The sequence below is a fragment of the Theropithecus gelada genome, chromosome 12 (genome assembly GCF_003255815.1).
Source record: "Theropithecus gelada isolate Dixy chromosome 12, Tgel_1.0, whole genome shotgun sequence".
NCBI lineage: Eukaryota > Metazoa > Chordata > Mammalia > Primates > Cercopithecidae > Theropithecus > Theropithecus gelada.
This window is the reverse complement of record NC_037680.1, coordinates 67,525,038-67,550,527: the sequence shown is the minus strand read 5'-3', so window position 1 is coordinate 67,550,527 and position 25,490 is coordinate 67,525,038. Positions and strand designations below refer to the sequence as shown.

General features: G+C 42.8%; 1 protein-coding gene and 1 pseudogene across 3 annotated transcripts in view; both read left to right on the top strand.

Moving 5' to 3' along the window:
- The window catches only part of STAT1 (signal transducer and activator of transcription 1), a 43,282-nt gene extending 17,792 nt beyond the window's left edge, over positions 1-25,490 (top strand). For 2 of the 3 annotated variants that reach the window (XM_025404103.1, XM_025404104.1), the window contains 15 exons: positions 3,845-3,937; positions 5,467-5,526; positions 8,065-8,094; positions 8,186-8,279; positions 9,494-9,535; positions 10,752-10,835; positions 11,408-11,506; positions 12,620-12,755; positions 14,465-14,514; positions 15,267-15,361; positions 16,127-16,272; positions 19,154-19,339; positions 20,273-20,348; positions 21,236-21,338; positions 25,117-25,490. In XM_025404103.1, the coding sequence (XP_025259888.1) occupies positions 3,845-3,937; positions 5,467-5,526; positions 8,065-8,094; positions 8,186-8,279; positions 9,494-9,535; positions 10,752-10,835; positions 11,408-11,506; positions 12,620-12,755; positions 14,465-14,514; positions 15,267-15,361; positions 16,127-16,272; positions 19,154-19,339; positions 20,273-20,348; positions 21,236-21,338; positions 25,117-25,131 (1,309 nt within the window). In that variant the 3' untranslated portion in view covers positions 25,132-25,490. Of the gene's footprint in view, positions 1-3,844; positions 3,938-5,466; positions 5,527-8,064; positions 8,095-8,185; positions 8,280-9,493; positions 9,536-10,751; positions 10,836-11,407; positions 11,507-12,619; positions 12,756-14,464; positions 14,515-15,266; positions 15,362-16,126; positions 16,273-19,153; positions 19,340-20,272; positions 20,631-21,235; positions 21,339-25,116 lie in introns of those variants that run through there. The other variant, XM_025404105.1, reaches the window with a different exon arrangement.
- On the top strand, positions 1,394-2,371 carry LOC112636416 (annotated as a pseudogene).

The window sequence follows — 25,490 nt, the reverse complement described above, 5'->3', positions numbered from 1 at the left end:
TATATGTGTGTGTATGTGTATATATACACACACATATTTTGAGATGGAGTCTCGCTCTGTCACCCAGGCTGGAGTGCAGTGGCATGATCTCAGCTCACTGCAACCTCCACCTCCTGGGTTCAAGCAATCCTCCTGCCTCAGCTTCCCAAGTGGCTGGGACTACAGGCACATGCTACCCCACCTGGCTAATTTTTTTAGTAGAGACTGGGTTTTGCCATGTTGGCCAGGCTGGTCTCCAACTCCTGACCTCAGGTGATCCGCCCGCCTCGGCCTCCCAAAGTGCTGGGATTACAGGCGTGAGCCACTGTGCCTGGCCTAAAATTTTTTAATGACAATGACTCTTCCTGAATTATCTGGTTATGCCAATGGTTCTTCACCCTTGTGACCACCTAGGCTGGAAGCTGTAGTAACCTTCCACTCCTCCTTCCCCTTTGGCCGAGTCTCCGCCATGACCCTAGCGTGCCTCACCTCCTCCCCTCCCCTCCTCATGTCTCAGGCTCTCAAATCCTCCTTTCTGGACTCTTCCTCAGCCTCCCCACCAGTCCTCCTTCCCAGTCCTTCCTCCCTCCCTGTGACCAATGCTGTCCCAGAGCAGAGTTCCATTCTGGTTCCTCATCACCAGCTGATCCAAGTGAAGCCCCTCAACTGGGCATTCACGGCCCCCCTTCTGCAGCCTGGACCTAGCTGACCACTCCACGCTTCACGTCCACACACACCCCTTTCTAGGCAAACTCGACCTCTTGCTGATTCGTATAGGGGCCATGCCGCATGCTTGCTTCTCTGTGGCTCTCCTGAGGATACTTCCTCTTCCTCAGAGCCTTCTTTTCTTGTACCTGCTTTCAAAATTGTATCATCCCGAAAGCTTCACCTTGTATCTCATCATTTAATCTTCCCAGATTTCCCAAACATGTGTTGTCTCCCTTCCTGGCCTCCAGTCACCCTTTGTTCCTCTCCTACTCTGCCTTTTGTTATATAGTTGTTATGCATTTCTTTATATTTGTTGAATATCATGAGGTTCTGGAAGGCAGAGACGTGCCTTTGTTTCCCTTTTCCCCCAGCAGGACCCAGCACAGTGCCTTATGAACAGTAGGTGCTCTAGACACACTTAGTAGATAGATAAATGTCACTGAGTGGAAAAAAAGGGTTCATATTGCAAGTTTTTTTTTCTTTAATGCAAACTTGACATGATAAAAATGTGCTTGATTTTAGGTGGAAGCAATAGCTGAGTGGCAGCGGCTGCTGATAGTGTTCTAGGGGAGAGAGTAGGGGAAGACGTTTGCTTTCCCAGAACAGCCTATCTCATTCCTTTCCTTCAGTTACCCATGGCGCGGAGAGTCAGGGCGGCAGTTGTAGCAGCAAGGGTGGCTGTGGCAGTGGTGGCAGCTACAGTGACATGTCTAGCACGAATCCCAAATATGATTATTTATTCAAATTACTTCTGATTGGCGACTCTGGGGTGGAAGGTCTTGCCTCCTTCTTAGGTTTGCAGATGATACATATACAGAAAGCTACATCAGCACAGTTGGTGGGGATTTCAAAATAAGAACTATAGAGTTAGATGGGAAAACAATCAAGCTTCAAATATGGAACACAACAGAACAGGAAAGATTTCGAACAGTCATCTCCAGTTGTTACAGAGGAGCCAGGGGCATCCTGGTTGTGTATGATGTGACAGATCAGGAGTCCTTGAATAATATTAAACAGTGACTGCAGAAAATAGATCATTATCCCAGTGAAAACATCAACAGATTGTTGGTAGGGAACAAGTGTGATCTGACCACAAAGAAAGTAGTAGACTACACAACAGCAAAGGAATTTGCTGATTTCCTTGGAATTCTGTTTTTGGAAACCAGTGCTAAGAATGCAACAAGGCCGGGCGTGGTGGCTCAGGTCTGTAATCCCAGCACTTTGGGAGGCTGAGGTGGGTGGATCACCTGAAGTCAGGAGTTCAAGAGCAGCCTGACCAACATGATGAAACCCCGTCTCTTCTAAAAATACAAAAATTAGCTGAGCATGCTGGCAGACACCTGTAATCCCAGCTACTCAGGAGGCGGAGGCAGGAGAATTGCTTGAACCTAGGTGGTGGAGGTTGCAGTGAGCCGAGATTGCGCCATTGTACTCCAACCTGGGAGACAGAGCAAGAATCTGTCTCAAAAAAAGAAAAGAAAATGCAATGAATGTAGAACAATCTTCCATGATGATGGCAGCTGAGATTAAAAAGCTAATGGGTCCTGGAGCAACAGCTAGTGGTGCTGAGAAGTCCAGTGTTAAAATTCAGAGCACTCTGGTCCAGCATCAGGTGGAGGTTCCTGCTAAAATTTGCCTCCGTCCTTTTCTCACAGTAATGAATTTGCAATCTGAACCCAAGTGAAAAAACAGAATTGCCTGAATTATCCTGTATGTAGCTGCACTACAACAGATTCTTACCATCTCCACAGAGGTCAGAGATTGTAAATGGTCAATACTGACTTTCTTTTTATTCTCTTTACTCAAAACAGCGAACTTCATTTTCAGAACTGTTTTTAAACCTTTGTGCGCTGGTTTATAAAATAATGTATTTTCCTGATATCAGACTGTTTTCTCATGGTTGATTAGACTGTATTTTGTTTTGGTGTTTATATTGGCGTGTTTAGATGTCAGGTCTAGTCTTCTGAAGACGAAGTTCAGCTGTTTTGTATCAAACAGCACAAGCAGCGTCTGTCACTTTCCATGCGTAAAGTTTAGTGAGATGTTATATGTAAGATCTGATTTGCTGGTTCTTCCTTGTAGAGTTATAAATGGAAAGATTACACTATCTGATTAATAGCTTCTTCATACTCTGCATATAATTTGTGGCTGCAGAATATTGTAATTTGTTGCATACTATGTAACAAAACAACTGAAGATATGTTTAATAAATATCGTAGTTATTGGAAGTAATATTTTTTTAAAATGTACTCCTGACTAACATGGTGAAACCCCATTTCTACTAAAAATACAAAAAAAAAATTAGCTAGGCATGGTGGCAGGCACCTGTAGCCCCAGTTACTCAGGAGGCTGAGGCAGGAGAATGGTGTGAACCAGGGAGGCGGAGCTTGCAGTGATCACACCACTGAGCTCCACCCTGGGCAACAGAATGAGACTCTGTCTAAAAAAAAAAAAATTTGCTTGGTTCCCTATGGCCAATGTTCAAACAAGAAGTCCTGTGTGTTGAGTTTTTTTTAAATTTAAAAACATTACTTGTACTTTGAGTGCACATTTTATTCTTAATTCTGACATGTAAATGAACATAATTAAATATGGGGTTTTTTTTTTTATTTTTATTTTTTGAGGCAGAGCCTCACTCTGTCATCCAGGCTGGAGTGCAGTGGTGTGATTATGGCTCACTTCAGCCTCCACCTCCTGGATTCAAGTGACCTTCCCACTTCAGCCCTCTAGTAGTTGGGGCTAATTAGCCATGCCTGGCTAATTAAAAAAAAAAAAAATTCGTAAAGATAGGGTCTCACTATGTTGCCTAGGCTGGTCTTGAACTCCTGGGATCAAGCAATCCTACCGTCTCAGCCTCTTAAAGTGCTGGGATTACAGATATGAGCCACTGTGCCTAGCCTTCATTGTATAAATTCGTTTCAATGTAATAGTTTCATAGATCATTACGATTATTCTGTTTCTGTTAAGTCCTTGTTAGGTTTTGGGATTTCTTTACTAATTAGAAAATATCAGTTTGTTCATCCAACTTGTCAGAATCTTTCAAACTATTTTTTAGGTTGTACTCTCTAACCCCCTTTTTTCTTTTGGGAAAATCATTGTGACTGCCTCAACCTTAATGGAAATGCTAACTTATCTATCCTTTGCTGGGTATTTGCAGCTCGTTTGTGGTGGAAAGACAGCCCTGCATGCCAACGCACCCTCAGAGGCCGCTGGTCTTGAAGACAGGGGTCCAGTTCACTGTGAAGTTGAGGTAACAAGGGAAAGATGGCATCCCATACATCGCCTGTCATGTAGTTTGTACCCCTAGTTTCCTTTTATAAAAACCGTTATTGAGGGTACTTTTGAGGAAATAATTTTTCAGGGGGCATTTTAATATGAACGCTTACTGAGAATATCTGAGAGTTTTTTATTAATATACTCATAGTAGAATGTAACCAATATACATATATGTACACACTCCTGATTTTTTTCCAATCATAAATGTAATGCATGTTCACAGGAAAACAGAATTCCAAATTGCAGAAATGTGTGTAATAGAGAGTGAAAGTTCCCAGCTGCCTCACCCCTCTTGGGCATAGGCTTATAACCTGAGCCTTATGAACCCCAGAAACTGTATGAATGTGGATTTATAATATGTACATTTTTTCTGATGAATGGATTTATAGCTTTCATCAGATTCTCAAAGCAGTCCGTGATATAAATATCTGTGGACCACCACAGTAAATGACCTAGTGTCTGTCCTCCCAGGATTTTATCCTTGTCTACACAAGGACATATTTCATACAGAAACACACACGCACAAATATGACATAATGTTTCCTTTTTAAAAAATTAGGATTCCATGTCTACACAAATATTTCATATAGACACACACACACAAATATGACATATTTCTTTTTAAAAAAACTCAGAGTAGGCTATATACATTGTTTTGTAGCCTTTCTCCTCAATAATAATTGTAGAAGTGTTTCCAGGAACATGTGGCCTTACTTTCTTCTGTTGAATGGCCGCATTGCTTTAAGCATTCTTCTTATGATGAAGAACTGGACTGACCTTCAGAGTTGGACTGGGTCCTTTTTCTGGGCTGTTACTGATTTAAGTCTGTGGTTAACCTTCCCTGGCTGGTAGTGTACAATGCCACACTCAAGCCCTCGTGGAATTCTAGAACTCGCAGCTGGAAGGGACAGTAGAAATCTGATCCCATCCACCTGCTCCACTGAACGGAGCAGGCAGAGCCCTGGGGTCTCCTTCCCAAGGTCTCCAGCTCAGTGGGGCACAGGCACACACCCTCACCTGCCCTCCATCTTTCCACACTACCCAGGGGTGACTATAGATGGGACATTATTTTTTCTGATTATGGGCAATGGTTTTTATTGTCTCCCAACAGGACAAAGATTAGATACAAGTTTCAGTAGAAAGTAACGTTTGCTATTTTTTACCCATATAAATTGGCCAAAGGTCGAAATTGTGATGAATCCCAATATTGGCAAGGTTATAGAGGGAAACAGCTACCCTCATTAACTTTTGGTGGGAATGTAAACTCAGGGCTGCATCCTGTCAGAATTAGTGTGACAATTTTTCCTAAGCAATTCCACAGCTAGGAATTTATTCTTACAAAAATTTAAGTAGATCTACAAAACTGTTAGTTTTCTTGTTGGTAATGCCCTAAAACTGCGGGGGGGGGAGTGGTTTATCTAAACGTTAATAGGGAATTGGCATAATAAATAAATTGTAACAGATAATTTTTTTTTTAGTAATGGCTTTTATTTTTCTTTCCAGACTGTTGGTGAAATTGCAAGAGCTGAATTATAATTTGAAAGTCAAAGTCTTATTTGATAAGTAAGATATCTTTAATATTATGTAAAATACATGTACTACTGAAATGTTGATTTTGTTACTCAAGCACAGACTCCTGCACTAGATAAGCAGATTCACTAGCTGTAGAAGGGTCTACACTGGGTGGAAGTTTGCCTCCCTAGGGCCCCAGGGCTGAACCCAGAGTCCTGCCAATGCTGCATATGAGCAGAGACTCCTAGTCAGATCCACCAGGGCCGTCACAAATGATCCCAGCAGATTTAAGTCAGCAGCTCCCTTGGTGGATGTTGGGAGCTTCCCCTGGAGCTGTTATCAACATTCCTGAGCCTTTTTAGACTATAACTGAACAAGAGAGTGAGTGTCTCTTTATGCATATGAGATTGTAATCAGCAAGTTTCAAAGTGGCTGGACTTGGCATGCCACCCCGTCCTTCTAGCTCAGCCCCAGAGGAGAGGCCCCTGATCCAACCTGAGGCCAAACATCCAGGCTGCCGTGACTCTGTGGTCATTTGGGGGGTTTTTCTGGAGTGAGATCAGCAGCATCTTGGGGAGACTGTGTGGAGCCTGTGGGATTCACCCTTGTCTCTTCTGGGCAGTGGGAACCCAGGAATGGTCATCTCTCATGGGAGTCCAAGTGGAGCAGCCCCATTCTATTTTGCCCTGAGACCCTAGACCTGGGCTGGCACTGACTTGGGCACTCATTAAGAAACAAGATGGCTCCTCCCACCCCTCCTGTATTTAATGTTTTTGTTAGCTTGTGTCACATACTGGTGTGGCAAGTTTCAAAAGTGATTTATGATCATTCAAATCATTTTCCTCTGGCTTTTTGCTTCTTACCACTCCTATAAGAATATTCTTCCTTGTAGCATCGTCTGTGCCTTGTCTTCATGCCATCATCTTTGGTATATCAGTTAGCTTTCGCTCCCTAACAAACCACTCTCAAAACTTAGTGGCTAGGCCAGGCGCAGTGGCTCACACCTGTAATCCCAGCACTTTGGGAGGCCGAGGCAGGCAGATCACATAAGCCAGAGTTTGAGACCAGCCTGGCCAACATGGCGAAACCCCGTCTCTACAAAAAATACAAAAAATTAGCCAGGTGTGGTGGTGTGTACCTGTAATCCCTGCTACTTGGGAGGCTGAGGCATGAGAATCGCTTGAACCTGGGAGGTGGAGGTTGCAGCGAGCTGAGATCATGCCACTGCACTCCAGTCTCGGTGATGGAATGAGACTGTCAAAAAAAAAAAAAAAAAACAAACAAACGTAGTGGCTAAAACCTCAAAAACTCATTTCTCATATTCTGTGAGTTGTAGGTTGTCCTGGTCTGGGCTAGCATGGTTGGAGCCAGGTGCTCTAGCAAGGCCTTATTACGTGACTGGGACTCAGCTGGGATAACCAGGTCCTTCTTCAAACATCTCAAAAAGGCTAGCCTGGGCTTTTCCCACGGTGACAGTGTTCCAAGTGAACAAGGCCTGTGAGTGCTAGCCTTGGAACGTGTATAGCATCACTCCCTTCCATCCAGTTGCTAAAAGCAAATCAAGGCCAGCTGAGATTCGGGGGACAGGGAAATACATCCTACTTCCTAAAGGGAAGAAGCACAAGGGTCGTGTGGCCATTGCAGTTTACCGTCCTCTGCGTCAGCTCAGCTCCTCTCAGCTGCTTCAGGCCCCTGTGTCTTTTCTGTCGGTTCCAGCTGACTGTCTTCTTAGCTTTGAAAAGTCAGCTTTTATCATACTATTCTTTTTATTTTAAATTCTTTTTTTTCCAAACAGGAAAATAGGTCCCTCCCATAGCTAATGGTGATTGTCATTCGCAAAAGCATTAAACTTCTGGTTGAGATTGGAAAGGAAGGGGAACTAATAGATCTGTGAGTGAGCCCATGATTTCTAGTCTACATCTAGGACACTCATGGATACATTATTTGGCCAGAACATGACAAAGTAATCACTGGATATAAAAGTGCAAAGTCTTTCAAAATTTCAACCTCAGTCTTTAAACTTAAACTTCCCACTTACCCCAGATAACTGACTCTTCTGGTACTTTCATGAGAGAATTAAAGATCATAGAGAATAAAAATGAGGATTAAATGATCACATTGGCAGTCCTCTGAGCTTTGTGACAACTGGGCAGTGCTGTCTGCTGGATCCCCAGTGCTTAGTGCAGGGCCTTGCACCAAGTAGCTGCCCAATAAACAATAATGATAGCTTACATTTATTGAGGGTGTACTGGTGCTGGTGCTTACATTTGTTGAGGGTGTACTGGTGAGGAATTAACTAGTTTATTCCTCATGATGTCCCGTATGTTGGCACTGTTAGTATGTTGTGCAAATGAACAACGTGAGGCCCAGACCATTTATTTGCCCAAGGTCATTCAGTGATACTTGCCAGACCTAATATGGGTAGATTGAGGCAGGGAGTGAATGAAAGGCCGCAAACCCACAGGTGTAGATTTATTTTTTATTTATCATTCACTTAACACTCTTAAGTTCTTATACTCTTATAATTTTGTTTAAGCTTATTTCAAATTTTAAATACACATATGTGATTATATATATATTTTTTTGCAGAGATGTGAATGAGAGAAATACAGTAAAAGGGTACGTGATGTACTTTATGCTACACTGTGCTATATTTTTATTTGTTTAATAGTTGGAAGACTTTTCAGCATTTCTTTCCTATATTGTATAGATTTAGGAAGTTCAACATTTTGGGCACGCACACAAAAGTGATGAACATGGAGGAGTCCACCAATGGCAGTCTGGCGGCTGAATTTCGGCATCTGGTAGAGACATGAGTTTCCTGTCTTTATGTTGTCTCTGGTTTCTTAGGACTTTTGACAATAGAGTGACCCTTTTTGGCACGTTGCCATATGGAGGGCGCCCCCTGCTGGGGTTTGCAGACTTTGTGGCTGGTGACTTCCTGTCACCAGCACTTGGGGCATTTTGGTTTCTCCTCCTCATCCCATGACTGTTCACTCCATTTTCTGGGCTGTATCACTCACAGTAAAAACATTTTATGAGCCTGTGTTTACGTAAATGATTTGCACTTGCTGCCTGCATGATCCCCACAGTCACTCACTGTAGACGCTTGCAGTTTTCTCAAAGGTTATGGCTCCCATGTCCTGACTGTGATTTCCTCCACCCTCCAAGTGTGGTCCCGTACTCCAAGGTTCACTCCTCAGCCCCTGTGTTCCCCTTACTGGCGGCCCCGCCCACAGCCCCTGCCTCCACAGCCCCTGCCTCCATGGCAGCCTGACTCTGCCACCTTCTCTCCAGGGCAGTAGAGCTCATTCCCCAGGCAGTAGAGACCCAGCGGGGTGCTCTCTGTGGGCTGTGCCATCTTTCCTCCTCTGTGAACACAGGGGCTGCCAATTGTTGTGAGGCTCTGTGGGTGCTGAGTCCAAAGCTCTCCCTGGGCTCAGAACCTGCAGGAGGTTAAAGGCATCCTTTTTCACTAGAGACCGCTTTGTGATCCAGCAAGCCTCCTAGCTAGGAAGCTCTTCCTGACTTGAAAGCTTTAGCCCAACTCAGCTGCCTGAGGGTATTCAGAGCCGCCCTCAGGGCCCCAGCCTGCTCCCTTGGCAGCTCAGGGATTGATGTCCACTTGAGGGCAGTTGGACCTGGAGTCACTGGGCCCAGCCTGGAGGACTCTGCTGAGGGAAAGGGGAGGGTGAAGCTGTCCCCTGAGCCTCGGGGCATGAAACAGCTAACGAAGGTGCACGGGGGAATCATTCAGGGGAAGTTTGAACACAGGAGAGGAGCCGGTGGCAATTCCAAGAGATCCCTCCAGACTGGTGTCTGCACCATCAGGCCTCTGGGGAAACGTGCTTCTGCTCATGGACCCAGAACGAGGGCCATTTTGTCCCATGTTCTGCATTCTAAAGATAGTGTCACATCTGTCATTCTTTCTAGTCCTAACTTTGTTCTCATTTGTAAATGAAGATAGCAACTTTGACCATTACCATGGTGTTTAATAAGATGATTATTTGTTTTATAGCAATTGAAAGAACAGAAAAATGCTGGCACCAGAACGAATGAGGTGAGAGTCTCTTTATGTTGTGAATGGGCCCGAATCAGGCAGGTCTGTCTAGCAAGGGCAGGTCAGTTGGTGGCTGGGGACACCTCACAGAGGAGTTCAGACCCAGCAGGGAAGAGCAGCAAATGAGCTGGGTACTTGGTATATCTGTGACAACAGTAAAAACACCACATTTGTACTTTGCTATTGTCAAACGATTTTGCACACAAATTCATTGGACACTCAGTGGAGTAGCTATTGTGGGCTTTTGTATTCTTCGCATCTTGCGGGTGAAGAAATTGAGTCACAGGAAGTTTGCAGGATTTAGCTAAGGGTGCACAGAGAGTTACTGTCAGAGTTGGAATGAGAGGCCACTTTGATGACTGCCTTGCTGTGTGCCAAGAGGGTTTTTTGGCCATGGCATCCCCTACCAGAAGCATTGCCTTTGCATCAGTTTCCTTTTACAACGTGATCCTTAAGAAGTTGGGTTTGTGATGCATTCAGAAATGAACTATGGACAAAGGATGAAATATCTGGAGTTGTTTTGGTTTAGAACACTTTCGTCCTTTATGCACACACAGCGTGCAGTCCTTCCACACCAGGACCAGTGGAGGTCACATGGAGCAGCGGGACAAACACAGGCCCAGGCAGTGCAAAGATGCCTTCTAGCCCTGGTGTGCACCTGAACTGTTTTGACCTCCCTGGGTCTAGCAGTTGTACCTTGCTAGTTCTAAGTTGTGAGGTTCTCATGAGGTAATGTCTATGAAGGCACTTTGAAATCTATCCATTTCTACCGAAACCAAGGCACCTTGTGACCTACCAAGTTGATGTGAGTCAGCCTTTCTGGTAGGCAGTAGACAATCCCAAGTGTGCACTTACTCCCAGCCCTCTCACCTCCTCCCCACCCATCTGCATTGAGATGTGCAGCCACACTGGGCAGGCAGACAGAGCTGAGGGTTGAGAAGCCTTAGGTCACAAAGCCATTAGTTGCTCTTTCCCCATTGACATTTATTGCTCTGGATCTATAATCCTTGCCATAACTTCAGGCACTTATCTTTCAGAGCACACTAATACTCAGAATCATTAAATCTGGAAGGGATTCAATATTGAGTCTTCGGACTTGCTGCTGGTTGGGTCCAGGATCTCTGTGGCCTGTTGCAATGTTAATTGGGCTTTTGAAAGTTTCAGGATCTGTGAATAAGTGGTTATATTCTTTTCTTCTTTCCTTTTCTCTTCCAAGGGTCCTCTCATCGTTACTGAAGAGCTTCACTCCCTTAGTTTTGAAACTCAGTTGTGCCAGCCTGGTTTGGTAATTGACCTCGAGGTAAGACTTTTATTTTTATGGTCCTGAGGTGGAAAACTTCATTATTTGTACTTTTAATTGTTACGTGTATTTTTATTTCTCAGTTTTTGTTTTAGAGATATTTACCTAATTGTTTTAAAAATGATCTTTTTCAGCTAATACTACCTTAACCTTAATTTATGGTCCAGAAAGCTAGAGAATTGAATTAACCTTCAAATTCTATAACTTAAATGTTCCAGTTGAGATAGCTGATGTTAATTTTTTTTACAGTAAGCATTGGGACTTATTTATTTTGCTCTGCCCTCCCTCCACGTTTTGTGTTTTCATTGTGACAGTTTTCATCTTCTCATATTGCATACCCCTTAATTAGTTATTATAGCTATTATTATTTTTAGGGACTTATTTCTTAACTGAAAGATACATCAAAGACAAATTAAACTGGACAAAAGAACAGAACTTAACGTTTCTCATTTTCAAGTATTAAATATGTACAAATTTACAAATAATCCCCTGCTTTTAGTTGAGGCTAAGCAGTTATCTGAAGGTGACATTTCTGTGATTCAGATGATTTCAAGGTCTTTGTCATCCTTTAGACGACCTCTCTGCCCGTTGTGGTGATCTCCAACGTCAGCCAGCTCCCGAGTGGTTGGGCCTCCATCCTTTGGTACAACATGCTGGTGGCAGAACCCAGGGTATGGAAAATACATTTGCTTTGGTCCCAGGGTTAAGCAGACCCCATGCTCTCGCTGCTGCATCTCTGAAATAGCCCCAGTGGCCAGTTGTTGAGGGAGAAGTGACAAAGCTCCTGTGGTATTTCTAAGGCTTTTGAGTAAATCTGGGAATGTGAAGCATGGATATGTATTTGAAATGAGAATTATGATTTTTCTGCCATGTGAGTAAGCTAGGGCAGTCAGTGATTCCATACCACTTCATCATTATTATTTTTAAAATGTATACATCTACTAAACAAGCATGCTCCATTCTTAGAGTGTGGATACTCACTGTTAATTAATTATAGTCATTATCATTATTCGAAGTAGTTATGTTTTTTGAAGTTACCAGGAACACTTAATTAGCAAATAATGAATTGTTGCTCCTAAGGGAACTACAAGGCTAGGTTCTTTCAAGCCTCTGGTCACAACATTTTTGTCACCCCATCAATGCATAACATTGTTTATGTGTGTTTCTGTTTAAAGACACCTTATCTAATATACTTGCTGAGGCATTAACATTACACCTATAGTCAGGATTACTGGGTAACTCACGCCTGAGTGAAGCTTGCCTCACACATGTATTTTCTCCATAAGGCACATCCCAGCATTCCCGTGCTTAGGAACAGTAGACCACACTGTGGCGCTATGCTTGGGCACCATTTTAAACAGTGATCACCAACAGCAATCACAAAATGCAAAAACATGGCACTAAATAGGCTTCAAAAAGGACACATTTTTCTTATGAGAGCTGAAACAGGAAGCGAGTGTCATTTTGTTTGGCTTCAGTTGGAAACATAAGTGTTAAAAGACTCAAATTCTTTGCTGCTGTGTGCATGGGTGTGTCTTCAGATGACCCCAAAGACGTCATGTGCTTAGATTTTGGAGTTACAAGTAAATTTTAGTGAGTAAACAAGTTCACAAATGTGCATCTGTAAGTAGTGAAAATTGACTGTATTTCTCTTCCCCTACTGTGAAAGCACCTGTGTGTCATATAAACTAGAATTGAACTTTGGGATGGACATATGTTTTAGTGCCACACTTGTGACTGGTGTCTCTGTAGTAACCCTTCGATTTTGGGTGTTTTCTCTCTAGAATCTGTCCTTCTTCCTGAATCCACCATGTGCACGTTGGGCTCAGCTTTCAGAAGTGCTGAGTTGGCAGTTTTCCTCTGTCACCAAAAGAGGTCTCAATGTGGACCAGCTGAACATGTTGGGAGAGAAGCTTCTTGGTATATGCATATTAACTTGTTACGTTTATAAAAATTGAAATTCATAAAAATACCTCTCTAATTGCTCTTTTCCCCCTCTGCTATTTTGTTAAAGGTAAAAAAGTATTAAAATCTGTCAGCTTTTCAAGCTATAGTTTATTATAGCTAAGTGAGAATCATATATCACCTTAGAAAGAAATATGGACCTGGTAACATTTAAATGAATCCTTTCCTCATTGTCTCATATTAAGATTTCTGGGATGGATTCCCAAGGGAAAGTTTTATGAATTATGTAAAATATATTATTTGTGACTGAAATAAGTTTCTGGATGAGAAAGATGAAGGCCTATTAACCATTAACCTGGGATAGAAGAAAGGAAGGCCCTGACATGATAAGAATAAAGTCCTGGGGCCTGCCCTCTGCAGCATAAACCCAGGGCCCTTGACTCAGGTGGGCCCAGGTGGCAGGGGATGCCGTCCCCACAGGAGGATGCTTGTTTTGATCTGCAGTTTTGCCTGATTAGGCAGAGTCTAGACAGTGGTAGATATTTCCCTGTCAGTGGTTAATGTCAGTGCATTTATTAGTCCTTCATACTAAACAAATCAAAGATCCACTGGTCTCAAGGTCTAATCTTTCGGTGAGTGGGGCTATCTGAACTATTTCTTTAAAAATCCATGGACAACTTGTATCCAGATTTGCTTTCTGTAGAGCAGCACCGCATTTATTCCAAACAGCAGTAGGCTCTTCCTCACCCAGTGGCTTCCAACAGTGCCTTCTCTTGGCTATGCAGCTGTCACAGTGGTGATCTTGTGCTGTTTAATACAAGTATAAAATTCCCTTATTCCATTTCTTTATTTGGCGAGAGTTAAGAAGGATATCTTTTCTAACTGAAATGGCTTATTTGTAGTTCCCTTTGAAGACAGATAATGGGCTTACCACCTCTTCTCACCCGGGCTGCTTTAATTTGTGCAGCTGATAACCCCTGGGCTTCTTCCTCTCATTTATCTCACTTTGCTTTTGATTTGCATCAGACTCCCTGAGCCTGTGTCCTATTTGGAGGAGAGCTGAGGGAAATGCATAAATAATGTCTAAAATAAACTTGTGAAGTCAAGTATCAGTTACACTGAAGATCTAGGGGTGATCTTGGGCACAGATTGAACTTGGAAAAAAATTCTCTAGGGTGCTTGGGAGGGGGCTCTGCTGAGCAGCAGAGGAAGGCAGTGGGAAGAGGCATTGGATAGGGAGGCTTCTCTTGGAGGCCCAGCAGAGCACCTTTGATTTAGTGCAAAAGGCAACGTCAGCTGATGGTCGTGGAAGGAAGTGTAACATGAACAGGACATTAAAAGGACTGTCCTCTCTTTAGAGGAGAGGGAGGGAAAAGGGGGGCTGGGGAGGGAGAGAGCAGATGGTAAGGCTTTGTGATGTTTCCACTTTCCCTAAAAACTCTCATATCGTGGTCCCCAGGAATCTGCCATCCATTCCTTCCTGCCGTTAAACTCAAACCAACATACACATATTTTAGACCATTTAAATTCCACCCTTTTATAGCACGTATTATAATTGCTCAGTTAATTTGGCATTAAGGTATCCAAAAATGTCAGCTGTGTACATCAAATCTTTGTTGGGTGTTTGGCTCTTTTCCTTGAGAGCACATACAGGAGCCATCCATCCAACCAAAGCTTTAGAATCAGTTTCTGTTTGCTGAAAAATCTGGTTTTTATTTGTTTAGGTCCTAACGCCAGCCCCGATGGTCTCATTCCGTGGACAAGGTTTTGTAAGGTGAGGACTGTCTGGGTTTTATGCTCTCTGAGTCCTTTTTGCTCTCGGTCGGGGTTCTCATATTTCTTGCTGTGACAGTTACTTAGCTGTTTGCTGATTTTGGCCTGTTCTTCTCTGGCCAAGGAGCCCCCCGGGCAAGTTGTTTACTTTTCTTCAGTGCAGGAGGTTGGTCTCCGAGCAGGAGTCTGACAGGAAGCACCTGCCTGAGTGATAACATTCTTTCATATCTGAAATGAGGCTTCTGTTCACTCACGCTGGACCCCTGCCCAGCAGTATTTTAGCCATTTCTGTGTGAAATGTATGTTCTGGGCTGGGTGGCACAGCCTGACCAGCCAGACGAGTTTAACGGCCTGCTTCAGCAGAGGGGCCCACTGTGGGGAACATTTAGAATCTGCTGGGGTGGCCAGACAGTGCGGACCAGCTTGCACTGCTGGATTTTGCTAGCGTAGGGCAGCTTGTGTTTCCGTGATTCACGCCGGAGGTCACCCCCGGGCTGGCTTGCTACTGTTTGGAAAGGGAAGCAGAGCCCGGCCCAGGGAAATGGAGAGCTCTGGAGAGCTCCCGGTCTGAATGCTGATAACAGCAGGGAGGGAGCTTGATATTCCCTGCCAAGGGAGGAATCCCATTGCTGTGCTGAATGGGATAGTTGCATCTTTGGCACCTGGGGAGTCTTTACAAATGATGGTGGGAGGGACCATGGTAAGTCCTGTTTTAGATTTTTGTTCATAATGTGTGCATTTGTATACTTTCAGGAAAACATAAATGATAAAAATTTTCCCTTCTGGCTTTGGATTGAAAGCATCCTAGAACTCATTAAAAAACACCTGCTTCCTCTCTGGAATGATGGGTAAGGGCCACTGCTAGATGTATTTTGAAACATATTTTTAGTGCTGCGAGGTTGAGACAAGGCCTGAGTACAGCTTCAGTATTTGACTAGGCGTGTGTGAATCTCACGGAGGTGTGCATTTCCAGGCTGTCCCTTCAGGGCTTCGGGAGAGTAGAACTTCGTAACATTAACCTTACGCTTTCTTAGTACATATATATGTCTTGGCAAAGCTAAATTGAAAACAACAACTCTGAGTACCATTCATGCATTCATTCACTCAACAAAAATTTTTTGAGCACCTACTATGTGGCCCCTAGGAAGGAAGAAAAACCCTTTTAACTGGGTAAATCATTTCTATCTTGGCTTATTGCCAGGATCAGCTGATATTTCAACAAAAGTTTTAACTTGATCACAAGGGCTAGAATATGAAAATATATTGCTTAGGTCTTCCTCTCCAGTAAAAAAGATGTGTAAATTCAGACATTCTCGTGGCCTTTAGAATAATCGAGGAACAATAAAAGGCTCAATCCCACTCATGTTTGTTGAGCATCTGTAGCATCCTGCTGACAACATGTTCATACTTCTTTTTTTTTTTAAACCTTAGTGTATACATGTATAAGTGAAACGCTTCCTTAAGTGACAACTCAATAGATTTTAAAATAGTCTATGTTTTTTACCGTAGGTTCTTTTCTCACATTCCAGCCATTTTCTTGGTTTGTAGGTTAGCATGAAAATGGAAATCACGATTGAACTAAAAGCCCCTCCGTCCGTCTCTTTGATATCCAGGTGCATCATGGGCTTCATCAGCAAGGAGCGAGAGCGCGCCCTGTTGAAGGACCAGCAGCCGGGGACCTTCCTGCTGCGGTTCAGTGAGAGCTCCCGGGAAGGGGCCATCACATTCACATGGGTGGAGCGGTCCCAGAACGGAGGCGGTGAGTGGGAGTTTGAGCACACAGTCCCACCATTCCACGTGTGTGAAGTTCCTCTTCATCACCGCCAGTCAGCTCATACAGATAGTGTGTTGGGGACATGAAATTGCAGATCTTATACTTCCCCAAATGAGCACCCCGTTAGGATTTAATAAACCACCACAAATATCTGTGGTTCACTCTCTGGAACATATTGTGGAAATGATGGTCTTGAAAAGACAAGGCCAGTTCCTTCCTTTGCATCAGGTTCGTTATCTGCAGATCAAGGATGTGGGTCAATATAATCTGCAACCCGTTCTTGGAAGGAATCACATTTCCCAAAGGAGTAAGCATCCAGATTCTCTTAGGGTCATCCCAGAGTAGAGTGTGCAGTGAGGACAGGCTTTGGGAGAAGACTTCATACACATCATTAGCCAGGGAGTTGATGCAGGGCCTGTTGGGACGAGTGGCAGCCTCTACCCTGCCTTCAAACAGAGCAGCTGCAAATTTATCTTTATCATATATTGGGTTTCTATCTAATCAAATGAGTCCATGGCTAAAAGACTCCAGAAACCTTGATGTTATGAAGCAGGTTTCTGAGGGCGAAGCTCAACAGCATAAATGAAAAAGTCATGAAGACCAACTAATGACTTTTCACTGTTGTTCAGAGTTTGGTCTATTTGAAGGGCAGGAGGAAAAACTGATTTGTTTCAGTAATTTTTTTTGTTGTTGTTGTTGAGACAGAGTCTCGCTTTGTCGCCCAGGCTGGAGTGCAGTGGCTGTATCTCAGCTCACTGCAAGCTCCGCCTCCCGGATTTACACTGTTCTCCTGCCTCAGCCTCCCAGGTAGCTGGGACTACAGGTGCCCGCCACCTTGACCAGCTAGGTTTTTGTATTTTTTTTTTTTTTTTTTTTGAGACAGAGTCTCGCTTAGTCGCCCAGGCTGGAGTGCAGTGGCGCGATCTCGGCTCACTGCAAGCTCCGCCTCCCGGGTTCACGCCATTCTCCTGCCTCAGCCTCCCGAGTAGCTGGGACTACAGGCGCCCGCCGCCTCGCCCGGCTAATTTTTTGCATTTTTAGTAGAGACGGGGTTTCACCATGTTAGCCAGGATGGTCTCGATCTCCTGACCTCGTGATCCGCCCGCCTCGGCCTCCCAAAGTGCTGGGATTACAGGCGTGAGCCACCGCGCCCGGCCGTATTTTTTTTTAGTAGAGATGGGGTTTCACCATGTTAGCCCGGATGGTCTGGATCTCTTGACCTCGTGATCCGCCCGTCTTGGCCTCCCAAAGTGCTGGAATTACAGGATTGAGCCACCGTGCCCAGCCTGTTTCAGTAATTTTTATACTTTCAGTGGGTAGACACAAAATGGAATATTCTTCTTGTTCTATTTATTTTTCTGAAATATTCCTCTTTTCCTATTTTTCTGGAATACTCCTATTTGTTTTTCTGCCGTACTCTTCTTGTTCTGTTTGTTTTTCTGGAATACTCTTGCTCTATTTGTTTTTCTGGAATATATTCTATTTTTCTGGAATACTCTTGTTCTATTTATTTTTCTGGAATACTCTTGTTCTGTTTATTTTTCTGGAATACTCTTGTTCTATTTATTTTTCTGGAATTGTTCTATTTGTTTTTCTGGAATATATTCTATTTTTGTGGAATACACTTGTTCTATTTATTTTTCTGGAATACTTTTGTTCTGTTTGTTTTTCTGGAATACTCTTCTTGTTCTATTTATTTTTCTGGAATACCCTTCTTGTTCTATTTATTTTTCTGGAATATCTTCTTATATTTATTTTTCTGGAATACTATTCTTTCTTGTTCTATTTATTTTTCTGGATTACTCTTCTTGTTCTGTTTGTTTTTCTGGAATACTCTTGTTCTATTTATTTTTCTGGAATACTCTTCTTCTGTTTATTTTTGTGGAATACTCTTCTATTTATTTTTCTGGAATTGTCTTCTTTCTTGTTATATTTATTTTTTTGGAATACTCTTCTTGTTCTATTTGTTTTTCTGGAATACTCTTCTTGTTCTGTTTTTCTTCTGAGGAAAAAGCAGGGAGTCTGAGACGAGAGTCTGGCATGGGCAGTAGTCATTGGAACCTGCCCTTTTCCTCTTACCCTGTTCCCTTCCTGAACTAGCCGAGAGACAGAGCTAGCAGACCAAGCAGAGATGAAGAAAACCCTTGGCAACCAGGAAAGGTCAAGCAGGACAGTACCAGCCAGGAAGGGTTAGGATGGCAGCATAGTCTCATGTTCCACAGCAGGCTCCCCAGAGCACCTGAACCGTGGCCTCTGGAAGGTGGACACCCAAAGGGAGATTCTGTATCAGCTAGGAAGAAGGATCTGAATTTGGTGTGGGAATAAGAATGGGAGTAAATTAAACCATGGTTTATTACGTTAAGGGTTACAGGGAAATGTAGGAAATAGGATCTTTTTTTAATTTCAAAGCGTTTTCTATATATCATCATTTATTTTAATATAAAATTAGATTTTTCAATATGAAAAGAAAAACAGAAAGTGAGTTTATCTTTAATAATTTAAATCTATGGCTTAAGCCAAGATGACCCACTTAGTAGTGAGTTATTTATGTGCCTATGGGCAGCACATCGTTGAAGATGCAGGCTTTTAAACGTTTTTAGTAAAGCTTTTTTGCCCAGATTTATAAATCTAAGCAAATAATGGCAAATAGAATGTTATTGAGAATAGTACCTCCCTTTATTTTCCCTGAGACAGTATTATAATTTATTTAGAAATAAAGCAGTCTATTATATGTGTTGTAACGCTTAGATTGGGATTAGTTCTTATGAGGTTCACTCAAATCCATCAACTCTGCAGTGTTTTATTTCTCTGTCCTCTTTCATTTTGGGATATTCTACGGGATTCACTTAGCTTTTTTCCTTTTTAGAACCTTACTTCCATGCGGTTGAACCCTACACGAAGAAAGAACTTTCTGCTGTTACTTTCCCTGACATCATTCGCAATTACAAAGTCATGGCTGCTGAGAATATTCCTGAGAATCCCCTGAAGTTTTTGTATCCAAATATTGACAAAGACCATGCCTTTGGAAAGTATTACTCCAGGCCAAAGGAAGGTAAGTGGGGCAAGCGGGTGGTAACAGCGTGGCACAGTCCTTCCTGATGAGGGGGTGGTTATTCTCAAACTCCACCCATGTGGTGTTTTGCTTTTGAATCGGTAAGAGTAGGCTTTCAAAACATGGTATAAACTCAGTGCAGGTGAAACATAATGCATTATTTGGCCTGATACAGCTAGTAAAAAATGAATGGACAATTTCCTATTTTAGGAATGTTGGAAAAGTCCATTGCTGGTCTTGTGTATTTGTTACTATCACTGTTTCCACATGAAAAGGGGTTAAAGAATAAGGAACTGTGGCCAACCAATGGAAGGCATCTTGCTCACATTAAAGTTGAGGAAACTGAGGCCTGGGAGAAGTGAAGTAGTTCGTTTAGGGTGGCCCAATTACTTACTAGATCCTATTTTTTTAACATAATTATTAAGAGGAGGCCTCATCTGAGAACACAGGTCTCTTGCTTCTCAGTTGTCAATGAATTGCATTTGAGAAAGTTCAAATTAGACCTGTTTTGTTTGGAACACACCAACAAAGCTGTTTTTCAGAATCAGAAATCTCAATATTAGGACAATTACTTTGGAATGAAGATGCCCCCAGCTTACCTTGACAGCTATGAAGATTCATTAGCCAAGCTAATGCCAATAAACTAGATAGAACTTTGCATATTTTGGGCTCCAACTTCTTGTAAGAATTCAAGTTGTGTAAAGAGAAAGCTCCTAGCTAGTGTCCTGCTGAAATCTGCCCTTTTCTTCTCATTGCCTATGCATTCCCACTAGAATTTTAGGTGACTCGGGCAGGGAGGTTATAGCCCCTTAAAGTTTTAGGATGCTAGGCTGCCTAGAAGCACAGTAGAACTTTAATCCCCCCGAAAAGTTGATGTTCTATTCTGAAGTAATTTCTGTTGATGGAAAGCATACACAATGTGTTTATTTCTAGCACCAGAGCCAATGGAACTTGATGGCCCTAAAGGAACTGGATATATCAAGACTGAATTGATTTCTGTGTCTGAAGTGTAAGTGAACACAGAAGAGTGACATGTTTACAAACCTCAAGCCAGCCTTGCTCCTGGCTGGGGCCTGTTGAAGATGCTTGTATTTTACTTTTCCATTGTAATTGCTGTCGCCATCACAGCTGAACTTGTTGAGATCCCCGTGTTACTGCCTATCAGCATTTTACTACCTTAAAAAAAAAAAAAAAAAAAAAACGCCAAAAACAAAATTTGTATTTAAGGTACATAAATTTTCCAAAAACTGATACCCTTTGAAAAAGTATAAATAAAATGAGCAAAAATTGATCAGAGTGGGAAAGTAGTTCTTTTCAATCTAGAAAAGGCCAAAGTAATGATTGAGATACATTGTCTCCACTTGCTTTGATTTTGTTGTTTCATTTTATAAAAGGTAGAAAAAATTTTGGAAATGTCATTGTCAGTTATTTGGCCTGCAGCACTGTCTTGGGGTGAATGGATGTAGCCTTCATGTAAAAACACTGTGTGGAGCAGCTTTATCTGCATTCAAACCTCCAGGTAGGGATGAGGGACTCCCCAGACATTTCTCTGGTGCTTTTCTGTCCAGGGTAAGCCATGAGGCATTGTCATCTCAGGGTAGTGCACCGCACACGCTCACACCTAGGCTTACCCAGGCAGAAGCGGCGCAGATTCGAGTCTGGCTATTGCTCATCACATCCCTGGAGTGTGAAACGTTTCCCAAGGGGCTGGGCTGGGGACATGAGCCTCCCATGAGCTGTACTTTTGCAAATGTATTTTACAAGTGTATGCACTTACCCAAAATAAAAATATAACGTGATAATTCAATTACAGACAAAAGATGAAGTGTGTAAGTATGGACTAGTGCTTTCATCACTCAGGTGTTGACATTGCTCTTTCCTTTTTCCCCATTTTAGTCACCCTTCTAGACTTCAGACCACAGACAACCTGCTCCCCATGTCTCCTGAGGAGTTTGACGAGGTGTCTCGGATAGTGGGCTCTGTGGAATTCGACAGTATGGTGAGTACCACGGCTGGCCTGTGTGTAGCTGTAAGTGTGTGTGCTCAGAGGCAGGGAGGGCACCATGGCAGATCCTGGGCCTGTCTGCAGGAGGGAGCCCTGGCAGAGCCAAGGAGAGTGCAGTGCTCAGATGAGCCATGACAAGTTGGAGCTGCTAGATTTAAACCATCTCTATCATCAGTGGGATTTTTATTCCTGGCATTCAGCACCTTCCAAAAAATAAGTGACGTTTCTAATATTCAGGTTTCCTCCTCTCCCCTTTAAAGTTGCCATGTAGAAATTTCATATGTTGTGGAACTAAGATTTCTTTGATAAGCAAATGTTTTTCTTCAGTATGCGATTTCATCACTGTGTCGAGGGGAGGGAGTGTTATTTTTAGAAAGGGAGAGACTAATGCTTGGTAGTTACAATTATTGGAGAGAATTATACTTTAGCAGCACTGAGATTACTTCATCTGCTTTATAGTTGAGAGCTAATTTGTACAACTAGCTCCTGGGGCTGTGAAGGACTTGCCAAGAGTAGAAGGTTCAAGGAGTGAAATAGTTAATAAGATTCGTGATAGAAATGGGAACATGATTGTCCACAAAAGAGAGCATCTTCCTTTGGGGGGGTGTTTTTTAGTATATCAACTAGTATTGTTTGCCTTTCAGCCTAAAATCCTTCCTCTTAAAGATTTTGCTTGCTTGGCTGGATTTTTGCTGATGCTATTTAATTTTAAGCTCTTTTCCACATGGAGCTATTCCAGCTCATTTTTTAAAATTTATTTAATGCTTCCAAAAAATATCCTGAGTTATTACTGGCCTTTCTTCCTTCCTGTATACCTGGTGCCTGGCAAAAAGTAGGTGCTTAACAAAGAGAGGAAGGCAGGGAGGAGAAAGGTGAGCGAGAATGAGAGGGCATCACTCTTCAGATATTTGGAGAATGCATTGATAAGGCCTCAGTAAGATCTGCCTGGATTCAAGTTTCTCATGTGCAATTTTTTGACTTTTTCCCTCACCTTAAGCACGGGCTACAATCATTGGAGATTGTACTTTCTTACACCTTTCTGATTGTTGTTGACGAAATAGCCATTCAGAAAAACACTTAGCTATTGTGGCAGCGAAATAGTTTCATTCCTATTGGCAAGTGTAAAATGAACCTTTTCTGTGTGTAAGAAGGATCCTGCTAGAATGTAGCTCCCAACACTGCTATAAAGGTATAAAGGGCTTTATAGGCTTGGCACAAAAGTGGAATAAATATAAAACCCTATTCAGAAAATATGTTATATCACAGGAACCATAAAATGGGGGGATTTTTTACACCTCCTTTGTTGTTCCTGAGCAAATTACATCATTATCACCACCACCATTAATAGATGACATTAAGCACTTACAGTATACCATGTACTTCACAGGTAGTAACTCATTCAGTCCTCACAGCCACCTTCTGAGTTAGGTATTATTATTTTTCCTACTTTGACAGATGTGGGAACAGAACCTCTCCTCCCCACACAGCCCCTTTTATGTAACTTGACTAAGATCAAGCAGTTAGTAAATGGTAGAAAGAATATTTGAATCTACCTGGTGAGTCTCTAGTGCATGCTTTTGTCCAGTATCCTGGGAAGCCTCCCACAAAAGGCTAATCTTTGCCCCATTCAAAACATGTACCTGAAGAAACTGTTTGTACAGGATTGGGTTTATTCTGTTATGAAGACAAAGGCATCATGGCCTTTGGGTGAGAGGCCTGTGTGTGTTTGGGATTTGGCAATCAGCATTGCATCTCTGTCATCACCATTATTGAGAAAATAGATGGATTGGTTCCCTCTCTGCAGTCCTGTGGAGCAGTTGGACTGCTCTCTGTTTTCTCAGGATGATACTGTGAGGGCAATTTAAATACGCTAAGCACATGTCAGGAAACAGTTTTGTGGTCCTCTTTGTGGGCAATGGCCCGCCGTAGCCATTCCATTCCATTTCAGATGATTTCATTTATTTCATTTGTAGAATAAAATAAATCCATTTCACACACACACACACATACACACCCCCCCTCTACACACCACTAAAGTCTCCCATTAAACCCATAGAAGACTTAAAAGAGCTAAAAGGGCTATAATTTAAAAAAAAAAAAAAAAAAAGAGTTCATAATTTAGGCACGGCACTGGTTAGACAGAAGTTGAATCAGTCTCTAAATTGGGTTGACTCCGCAATGGTTTGCTGGCCTGCCCCTTGGCCATGACTTCCATCCAGCATCTACTCTTATAATCAGGGTGTATACTCTGAAACAGAAGCAGCTCTCCTGAAGCTGGCTGTCTTCTGCCAAGTCTGGAAGTCGCAGCTCTGAAAGAGGGTGGCAGCAGGGGCGAACGCCTGGTGCAGCCTCAGGAGCAGTAGGACCATAGGCTCCTGAGGAAATTGTCCAAGACAGCCAGAGCACCAGTGTTTTCTGCAGTATGACTTGGGTATTTGTTTAGTCTGGATTTCCTATGTAATCAGTGTTTTCCTCTGGGACTATAATAGAACCAGTCTACTCTCCGAGAGGCCTTTAGCCAAAGCTCATAATGATAGGACTAGCTATTAATCGTCTACTACTTTCTGTCTACCATACTGAACATTTTACATATACCATCTAATTTAACAAGCCTATCTGCTAGGTACTATTAATCCCCTTTTGACAGATGAAGACTTTGAGATTTAGAGAGGTTAAGTCATTCGCCCTGGTCACGCAGTGACAGGATCTGAATCCAGGCTTCCTCTCTTCCTCTATCTATCTCCCCCTCCCTCCCTCTCTTTGCCCCTGTAGTCCACCTTATTAAGCACACATTTGAAACATGAGCCAGACTGAAACATAGGGGCAACACTTTCACTGTGCTTTTCAATCCAAAATAATTTTCCTAAGAGCCCACTATGTACCATACACTATTGAGCACTTGGGATTAAAAAAAGTTCTCCAGAGGCTTTCCAGTCTAGTGCCATGTGTCTCAGTCTTGGTGCTACTGGTATTTGGGGCTACAGAATTATTTGTGGGGGATTGGCAGGAGGGCTTTCCTGTGCTTCATAGGAGGTTCAGCAGCACCTCTGGCTTCTACCAAATAGATACCAGTAAGCACATGCACCCTCACAGCCAGATGGGACAATCAGAAATGTCTTCAGACATTGCCAGGGGACAGAATCATCCTCAATTGAAAGCATCTGGTCTAAGGGGAAACACCAGTGTGGAAGTCAGACAGGAAGTCACTGGCAGGCTAGTATCCTTTGGATGAACAATTTACTTACTATAAGTTGTCCTGGTCAAGGCAGCTGGGCAGAAGGCACTGGTGGGGGGAGGGTGAAGGAGTTCTTAGTAATTCTGCTTCTTTAGCCTGTACCTGAAACACAGTCACTGATTTTACCCACTGAGTGACCTTTAGAGGAAATGTATCATTTCCCTCTCCTTCCTCACTACTTCTGGCATATGGCTCAGCGTTTCCACACCCTTGTTTCACATGAGCAGATTTGACATGTTGCTCTGTCCCCAGACTTGCGTAACAGCAAAAAGCTTTATGCAGTCTGGACGGATTCACAAAATTAAGCCAGTGGGCAACAGAGTAATAATCCATCAGCTTAGGTGATATAAAAGGTCTTGATTAGCCCAGAATAATAGATAGTACATGCTGAAGGCCCTCTCATTCCATGGTATTTATTTGCCATTGCAAGTATCTTCCTACTACTTCATTCTAGAATAGACGAGCAATGTTTAATGTATGAATCTGCATTTCACAAGATCAGTGTAATAAACTTAACCACATTTTGTCTTTTTACAGATGAACGCAGTATAGAACATGAATTTTTTTCATCTTCTCTGGCGACAGTTTTCCTTCTCATCTGTGATTCCCTCCTGCTACTCTGTTCCTTCACATCCTGTGTTTCTAGGGAAATGAAAGAAAGGCTCGCAAATTCGCTGCAACCTGTTGATAGCAAGTGAATTTTTCTCTAACTCAGAAACATCAGTTACTCTGAAGGGCATCATGCATCTTACTGAAGGTAAAATTGAAAGGCATACTCTGAAGAGTGGGTTTCACAAGTGAAAAACATCCAGATACACCCAAAGTATCAGGACGAGAATGAGGGTCCTTTGGGAAGAGAAGTTGAGCAACATCTAGCAAATGCTATGCATAAAGTCAGTGCCCAACTGTTA